This window comes from Arachis ipaensis, chromosome B7 (genome assembly GCF_059453495.1).
Source record: "Arachis ipaensis isolate K30076 ecotype BB chromosome B7, ASM5945349v1, whole genome shotgun sequence".
NCBI classification, from domain to species: Eukaryota; Viridiplantae; Streptophyta; class Magnoliopsida; order Fabales; family Fabaceae; genus Arachis; species Arachis ipaensis.
Window position 1 is genome coordinate 79972454 of NC_142442.1, and position 9174 is coordinate 79981627.

General features: G+C 33.1%; 2 protein-coding genes across 2 annotated transcripts; both read left to right on the plus strand.

Annotated features, from left to right (window-relative positions):
- The first annotated feature begins 1149 nt into the window (after window positions 1-1149).
- Window positions 1150-2520, plus strand: LOC148553118 (uncharacterized). The gene is made up of 2 exons (XM_088494771.1): window positions 1150-1658; window positions 1752-2520. The coding sequence occupies exons 1-2, from the start codon at window positions 1246-1248 to the stop codon at window positions 2518-2520; spliced, it is 1182 nt and encodes a 393-aa protein (XP_088350897.1). The 5' UTR covers window positions 1150-1245.
- Window positions 2521-3485: 965 nt separating this feature from the next.
- On the plus strand, window positions 3486-6461 carry LOC110264610 (uncharacterized). Its single transcript, XM_088493988.1, has 6 exons — window positions 3486-4245; window positions 4376-4623; window positions 4708-4914; window positions 5011-5103; window positions 5195-5302; window positions 6072-6461. The coding sequence occupies exons 1-6, from the start codon at window positions 3486-3488 to the stop codon at window positions 6459-6461; spliced, it is 1806 nt and encodes a 601-aa protein (XP_088350114.1).
- The last annotated feature ends 2713 nt before the right edge of the window (window positions 6462-9174 follow it).

A 9174-nucleotide genomic window follows, 5' to 3' on the forward strand; every position in this document is an offset into this window, starting at 1 on the left:
GAAGCTGGATCTCCACGAACATCAGAACCTGTTTTGTCAACTTTGTCAAGCAACATAACTGGGTTGCAAACAGCTACTCTCTACAGGTCAAATGCACAAAAGCATTTCAATGTAAGACCAAACAGCATGAACTAAATTTTACAAATTCTATTCTTTAGTCCAATACTACAGTAACTAAAATTAACCTTACATCATATGATAATGAAAGAATAAATGAACTCTGCCACATGAATTTATAAATCAAAATTCATACATAAATACTCATTAAACTCGGTATTGACATTTTACGCTCTCACAAAATGACAGTTTTGTTAGAATAAATGAGATTACCAGAAATATATATATATATATAGAGAGAGAGAGAGAGAGAGATTCTAACTCTTGAACTACTATTGAAAGTGGCAATATCCCTCATGCCATCTGTGCTACTTTTAAACCCTTATCTTACTGAAGGAAATGAGACTTCATCTCATCTAAACTCCAATCATATGCACTGAATGCTCAAAAAACAGTCACACCTCATACAGAAAATCATCTTGCAGTAGGAATCCACTACCTCTATTATGCTAAATATGCATTGTTCATTATAATATTCAGTTGGAGTATGTGGATAATTCGTTTGGGAAGCTAAAACCAAAGAAAGATGGTCCATGGAAGAAGAGGTCAATATTCTTTGATTTACCTTATTGGCAGTATAACACATCACGACACAATTTAGATGTGATGCACATAGAAAAGAACATAGTTGATAGTATTCTTGGAACTCTCTTGGATATTTCTGGCAAGACAAAAGATCACACAAATGCTCGATATGACTTGCAAGAAATGGGCATTCGAAAGAACCTTCACCCCAAGAAAACAAATGGTAGGAAAAAGGTGAAGCTGGCAAAGGCATGCTACTCAATGACCAATGCTGAAAAGTCGATTTTTTGTGACGTCTTGAAGACAGCAAAGTTGCCAGATAGCTCTGCTTCAAATATTTCTCGGTGTGTGAACCTTTTGGAGAGAAGAATATCTGGTTATAAGACTCATGATGCTCATTTCATTCTTCACTATTTGTTACAAATTCCTATCAAAGGAATACTTCCAGATCAAGTTGCAGTTCCTTTGATTCGACTTGGCTCATTTTTCCGTCAATTGTGTCAAAAGTCTATCACATTACAAGAGATAGATCAATTAGAAGAGGATATTGTCACAACATTATGCCAATTAGAGAGGATCTTTCCTCCTTCTTTCTTCGACATAATGATTCATTTGCCTATTCATTTGGCTAATGAAGTGAGATTGGGAGGTCCAGTTCAATTTCGGTGGATGTATCCTCCCGAAAGATACATGTGTACTTTGAAGTCCTATGTTCGAAACAGAAGTCGTCCTGAAGGATCTATTGCAGAGGCATATTTGGTTGAAGAATGTTTGACATTTTGCTCGCGTTACTTACATTCTGGTGTCCAAACAAAATTGAATAGACAACCCAGAAATAATGATGAACCTAATAATTCTATGATGGAAACTACAGATGCATTTTCGAATCTATTTCCAAAAAGAGGTGTTCCTTTGGGTGCAAAGAAAGGTGAACCTTTTCTCCTTGATGACAAGTCTCGAGAGCAAGTTCATAGCTACATATTATTGAATTGTCACAAAATAGACGACTATGTTAGGTAAATCATACTAATTCTACTATATTTTGGTATTTTAATTAGAAATTGATAGGTCTGTTTTATACTTACAAATATTATACTTTTGAGTTTTAGTGAGCATGAGACTTATCAACAAGGAACACGATGGATGAGAGCTAAAAACCATAGCAAAAACTTTCCTACATGGTTTAAAACACGTGCTTTGCGGCATGATGTTCCAAATTGGATAAAAGAGCTATCTAGAGGACCAACCCAATGTGCAAAAAGATATTCTGGTTATTTTATCAACGGATATAGATTTCACACTAGGCAACGTGAGGTAAGACGCAAGACACAAAATAGTGGTGTTACTTTAGTAGCATTAACGACAAGCTTTGCAAGCACAAAGGATGCAAATCCAATTCATGAAAACGTTTCTTATTATGGTAGAGTGAATGATATCATTGAGTTGGACTACTATGGAAATTTTAAGGTTACATTGTTCAAATGTGATTGGTATGAGGCTAGGGAGGATGCTTATGGCTCGACATATGTGCATTTTAACAAAAAGTTCTATCAGGAAGAGCCTTTTGTATTGGCATGTCAAGTGCACCAATGCTTCTATGTGCAAGATGCATTTGATAAAAATAAACATTATGTAATGAAGACTGTTCCAAGGGACCTATTTAGCATAAGTGATCAAGTTGCCATTGATGTTGAAGATACTTATGAAAATGAGCCATTTGATAATTCGACGGTTCCTTCTATACCTAATGATGATGGTGAAGTAGACTTGGTAAGGAATGATTTGAATGAAGTTCTGGTCGATGTCGCAAAAGAAGTCTATTTTTCCCAAGAGTATAACACAGGATCGGATGAAGAATATGATTCCGAAGACTTTTGAGCGACTTGTTTCCCTCTTTTATGGTATATAAGTCAGATTTATCGCTTTATGTTAGCAGTTTTCAACTTGTTTTCCCTCTTTTATGTTCTGATTGTTGCTTCTTAGAATTTTCTGAATTTTTCTGCATCTTGATTATGAGTTTGTGTGGGACATATTTTTCTGCATTTTGAATTTTTCTGCATTTTTCTGCCTTTTGAGTGAAGAATATGATTCTGAAGACTTTTTGAGTGACTTGTTTCCCTCTTTTATGGTATATAAGTTAGATTTATCGCTTTATGTTAGCAGTTTTCAACTTGTTTTCCCTCTTTTATGTTCTGATTGTTGCTTCTTAGAATTTTCTGAATTTTTCTACATCTTGATTATGAGTTTGTGTGGGACATATTTTTCTGCATTTTGAATTTTTCTGCATTTTTCTGCCTTTTGAGTGAAGAATATGATTCTGAAGACTTTTTGAGTGACTTGTTTCCCTCTTTTATGGTATATAAGTTAGATTTATCGCTTTATGTTAGCAGTTTTCAACTTGTTTTCCCTCTTTTATGTTCTGATTGTTGCTTCTTAGAATTTTCTGAATTTTTCTGCATCTTGATTATGAGTTTGTGTTGGACATATTTTTCTGCATTTTGAATTTTTCTGCATTTTTCTGCCTTTTGAGTGAAGAATATGATTCTGAAGACTTTTTGAGTGACTTGTTTTCCTCTTTTATGGTATATAAGTTAGATTTATCGCTTTATGTTAGCAGTTTTCAACTTGTTTTCCCTCTTTTATGTTCTGATTGTTGCTTCTTAGAATTTTCTGAATTTTTCTGCATCTTGATTATGAGTTTGTGTGGGACATATTTTTCTGCATTTTGAATTTTTCTGCATTTTTCTGTCTTTTGAGTGAAGAATATGATTCTGAAGACTTAGTTTCTGCCTTTTCTGCATTTTACCTCTTCCCTTTATTAGATGCATATGCAATTGTATTTTATGGCCGTTTTAATATTTTTATACAGCAACTTAATGGAAAACGGAGCAACTTCAAAGAGGAAAAGACTGGTAAAAAAGTATCAAGCTCATGCAAAAGTTAAGGAATTTGAAATGAAGGAAGTATCTTCTGCTGCGAAACTAGTTCGGAATTTTATAACCAAAGGTGATAAAGGAAGTAATCAAGCCAAAATAGCACAACAGCCTAAGAGAAAAATTTCAGAAATTGGAGACAAATATAGTAGGGAGAATTTAGTGGAAGGGAGAAATAAAACACTTGTAGACAATGTTATGAACCGGTCTTTGAGGTCTTCCCATAACCAAGTGAGGAGTAATGTTCAACTAGAAGAACAACCAATTCCTAAGAAGATGAAGAGCAAGGCAAAGTGTCCAGCAATGGCTCTTGATGCCTTTTTGCATACAGAAGGAGTAGAAGTGGAAAGAGAAGAGGAAGATGACTTTGAGTCAATTGGTGAGGATGCTGGAGCTACTGAAAAAGAACCAGCTAACTTGACAAACTTAAAAAATAACTTAAAGCGTCCAGCCATGACTCTTGATGCTTTTTTGGGTGACCAAGGAATTCATGTGGAAAGAGAAGAGGAACATAATGAAGTTCCAACTACTGAGGATGCTAGATCTAGGCCATCCCCGAATAATGGAGAAAATGTTCTTATCCCCTCTGAGAAAGATTATATTGGTGAACATGAAAGTGACAATTTTGATGTAGAAGGGGATCAAGTTATGGAAGAGGCTCATGTAGAAGGTGATGTAATTTAGTTTGTTGCTATTTGTTTTACATTTTCTTTTTATCTATGAGCATGGGGCTGTCCTTTTCATACCATTCACGGCTGTCTTTGGTTTTAATTTGTACTATTTCTCAATTTTTAATTTAGATACTTCAAAGGTTAAAAAGACTCGTGGAAAAACAAGATGCCTAAAGATTTATGCAAGAACTTGGGAAGAAAGGGAGGAAGTGACTTTTGATCAGGGAGCAGCCGTGGGGCCAACAGCTCAAAGAGTGAAGGATTTAACTAATTTTATTGGAACAATGGGAAGGAATAGTGATTTTATTACCTTGATGTACACTAATTGGAAAGCTGTGCCTAAGCAAATCAAAAAGCGCATTTGGAAGTATATTAATGTAAGCTCCATTTATCTTTATGTTTATGCCATATGTTAATAATCTTTTTATGCATATGATATGATGAAATTGATGTGTTTGTAGTCAAAGTTCATTCTTCCAAAATCTTCAAAGTTATGGGTGATGACTGGTGTTCAAGGAGCATGGAAGCGTTACAAAACAAGAATAAAAAAGAAGCATTTTGAACCATATTCTGAAAATATTGAGGATATGTTGGTGAATCGTCCTTTGGAAATTCCAGAAATACAATTTCGGAAGCTAATTGCATATTGGAGTATTCCAACTGTCAAAGTGAGCTAGAGGATTTCAATTATTATTATTTGATATGATCAAGTATAATTCTTTCAATTTTTATATTTTTTTCATCATTGTTTATTTTAAACACAGGCCATGTGTGTTATAAATTCTGAAAATCGCAAGAAGCAACAATGGAGGCATAAAATGGGCCCAATCAATTTTGCAAGAGTGCGTGTTGATTTGGTAAGGTCACATTTAAGTTAAAATTATCTACTTGTTACTTCTCCCTAATTTTAGTATGTTATAACTTTGTAATTGTTATCTTGATCTGTAGCGTGAGAAAAAAGAGAACAAAGAGGAACCAAATCAAGCTGAAATGTTTGTTGCAACTCGGAATGGACTAAAAGGGAAAACACTTGATGTAGAAACACAAGCTGTTATTGTAAGTTCCTCTATAATTTTCTTGTTTTAGTTGTTGTTTTATGACTGTCATGGATGCTATTTTTTTGCTGTTTTATGGCTATCGTGATTATTGTTATGGTATCTATTTTGTGGCTGTTTCATAGCTGTTTCATGGACTGTTTCATGGCTGATTTAGTTGCTTTTTTATGGCTATTTTATGCATATTTTATGGCTGTCATGGCAGCTATTTTATGACTGTTTTATGGCTATCATGGTTGTTGTTTTAGTATCTACTTTATGGCTATTTTGTGGTTGTCATGCTTGCTGACTTGCTGCTTTCTATGTTTTGTGGTATCTATTTTGTGGCTGTTTCATGGCTGTTTCATGGGCTGTTTCATGGCTGATTTAGCTGCTGTTCTATGGCTATTTTATGTCTGTTTTATGGCTATCATAGTTGTTGTTTTAGTATCTACTTATGGCTATTTTATGGCTGTCATGGCTCCTATTTTATAGCTGTTTCATGGCTGTTTTATGGCTGATTTATATGTTGTTCTATGGGTATTTTATCCATGTTTTATGGCTATCATGGACTGCTATTTTATGGTTATTTCATGGCTGTTTTATGGCTGATTTAATTGCTGTTCTATGACAATTTACAACCATATTTTATGGCTATCATGGACTGCTGTTTTATGGCTCTTTTATGGCTATTTTGGATTGCTGTCCCTATTAGTTATCAATAGGTTTTTGGATTCTTTCATTGAATTTTTATCACTAAAAATAGACATATCATATATTTGTGTGTATAGGATGAACTTGATGATCTCCAAGAAGCTGGAGAAACTCCTACTAATGCATTTCAAAAAGTTTTTGGTAAAGAGAATTCAGGAAGAGTTCGATGTTATGGAAGAACTGTTACAAAAACTTCTCTTAAGAAAAATAAAGAAATAAATGAAATCAAAAAACAAAGTGAAGAGAAGGTAATAGCTTTAAAAATTGAATTAGACGACCATAAGCAACGACTGCAAGGATTGGAAGATATTGTGAAACTTATGTTGCAACAAACTTCTCCTGGTATGAATGTTGATGAAGCGCTTTCTCTCTTGCGATCTAAGCAATCGTCTGCAAATAGTGCACAAGATCCAAATTTAGTTCCTCGGCATTCTCCTCCATCGACTCATATACCAAATTATGATTAGGTATATGTATGCTAAATTATTGTACCACTTGAGTATACATATTATTGTATAGCTGATGTTTTGACTATAATTTTTTTGTTCATTTAAATTTGACTACAGCTTTCTTATTGTTGGAGGAAGTTTTCTGAAGACATAAAGACAATTCTTGCCACAATGGTGAAGCACAAAGTCTTTTTGGTTTTAAGTGGACAACTTAGTTTCTTTTTTATTTAAGTTCATTAGCAGAAAAACATGTATTTTGCTTACTTAGGTTTATTATTTATTTGACTTGGTAACTTATTAGCAAGTATATATATATGTTAATTGGTACTTGGAAGACCTTTCTATATATATATATGCAATATATATTATTATCTTATTCAAATGCGGGTGTTATATATTCTTTAAATGTCATATAAATATAACAAAGATAAAAAAATATTATTTTAGATATTAAAAAAGAGAATCTAAGAAAAATTCAATAAGGTGTTGCTTTAGGTATTAAAAAAAGACAACTGTAAATAAACCTACATAAGTGTTGCATTAGGTCTATAAAAAAGGCAACTTAAAAAAACCTGGACAAGTGTTGCTTTAGGTATATGAAAATGCAACTTAAAAAAACCTGGACAAGTGTTGTTTTAGGTGGAGGAAAAGGCAACTTAAAAAAACTAGGACAAGCGTTGCTTTAGGTATATGAAAATGCAACTTAAAAAAACCTGGACAAGTGTTGCTTTAGGTGGAGGAAAAGACAACTTAAAAAAACTTGTACAAGTGTTGCTTTAGGTATATGAAAAAGCAACTTACAAAACTCTGGACAAGTGTTGCTTTATATATTAGAAAATACAACTCGTAAAAAGTGTTGCCATAGCGTTTCATATAAAGCGTTGTGTTTGGGTGCTCTAAGGCAACCCTTTCGCGGAGTTGCTTTATTTGCAGAAAAGGCAACGTTTTTTAAAGGTTGCCAAAAAAAGGGTTCCCTTTAATATACAAAAGCGTTGCCTTAGACCAAAGGTAACGGCCGTATAGCCAACCCCCAAAAAGCGTTGCCTTTTGTCGGAAAGTGTTGCCTTTTATCAAAGGCAACACTTTCTCTTATTATAAGCAACGTTTTTAAAGGGTTGCCTCAGCCCGAATTTGTTGTAGTGGATGTGTTGGGTAATATGATATGACTTTTTTCAAGTTGTATATAGTGGAGCACATGAAGCAATTAAGATATGTTATATACACCACTCTGTATTAAGAGAAGTACATTTTCTTTTGGTAGTAGTAATAGACGTTATTTAATTATTGTTTATATTGAGAAAATATATTAAATGTATAAATTGAAAGTGGACCATATTTATCTGGTACTTTTGATTTCTTCCTTGTGTATTTGAGTTGAGGTCATACACCATTTAGTATAATAATGTCAAATATGTCGAGTGCAATCAAGATTTGCATCGGTTTTGAGTAGTGAAGTGTCACTGATTACAATTTGACTTGGGTAGATCATGGTTTACTAAATACGAATATCTTTTGGTAGAGATTTAGTTTAGATAGTGTTATTTACGCACTACTCTATCTTGTTAAAAAATTAATTTGAATAAATTGGCTAGTGATTATCTAGTTAGTTTCTATATTTTGATCGATATTACCATTTGTATTTCAATAAAAATCTGACTAAGATAAGCTAGTTACCCAATTTTGCATTTTTATTTTCAATTTTAGTAAAATATGGTTGTCTATATACATGAATAATATAGGGTTTAAGCCAAACCGCTAAATTCTTTGTATCGGTTTTGTAATTTTATTTTGCTTCCACTCATTTCCTAATACTATGATTATTTCACAAAACAATTAAATCTTTTTTAATTAGCATTACACTATAAGCAAAAGGATAAAAATGATATATTTGTACAAATGATATAATATGTGACATTGGAAGGAGGGTCACAGTTCACTTCCACCAAATTATCTTTTAAAATCCGTATTATTGCAAAACGCACACTGTTTTTTATTATTTTTTTTTAATAGGAATGAAATATGGGTTGTTTTCAAATCTCAAAGGAACCTATGTTAGTTTAGGCATTAATTATAAGAAGCTAAGGTTGGTGTGTGTGTGTGTGTGTGTTGGTTGGGGGGGGGGGGTGAAAGCATGTTATTAGTATGGAATTGACAAATTGCAAGGAAATGAAAGCATTAGCACAATAAGTTCCTTAGACACATGACTAATCCGTAATTCAGGGCAACTTGCATTGTATATAATGTTCCAAGTTTGGATTAAATGTCAAAGACAAAAATATCCAAAACTGGATCATATTATAGGACACTCATCATAAAGTGGTTCACTATCAAACCCAACTTGTAGGTTTGGACCAGTTCTTGAAGATGACTTTTGTGGCATATATGGATAGTGTACTCGAAAGCGGTTTATGCATTTATGGAGGTAGTTACAGATCGTCTACAAGCTAAATAAAGGAACCCTTTGAGTGACAAAGATGACTAGAACCCACGAAAACAATATTTTAAAAACATGCAAGATTTATTTATTTATGAAAAATATCAGGAACAATCCGTTTTATGAATATTAGTCAACACCTTTAGTGAATATTTTATTTTTATATTATTAATATCTAAAATTTAGTGATCAAATATAGAATATTGGCCAAGGATGTAAAAAGATAATAAATTTTGTTAGTAATGTAGAATTGTTATTTATTTATTGTCGATTGCACGACACTTGCAGTTAATTACT

Coding starts and splice junctions, on each gene's coding strand:
- LOC148553118 (XM_088494771.1), top strand. CDS start 1,246: ATGATTCATTTGCCTATTCATTTGGCTAATGAAGTGAGATTGGGAGGT. Junction 1,659..1,751: donor AAAATAGACGACTATGTTAG/GTAAATCATACT, acceptor TTTGAGTTTTAG/TGAGCATGAGACTTATCAAC.
- LOC110264610 (XM_088493988.1), top strand. CDS start 3,486: ATGGCCGTTTTAATATTTTTATACAGCAACTTAATGGAAAACGGAGCA. Junction 4,624..4,707: donor GCATTTGGAAGTATATTAAT/GTAAGCTCCATT, acceptor ATGTGTTTGTAG/TCAAAGTTCATTCTTCCAAA. Junction 4,915..5,010: donor GGAGTATTCCAACTGTCAAA/GTGAGCTAGAGG, acceptor TTTTAAACACAG/GCCATGTGTGTTATAAATTC.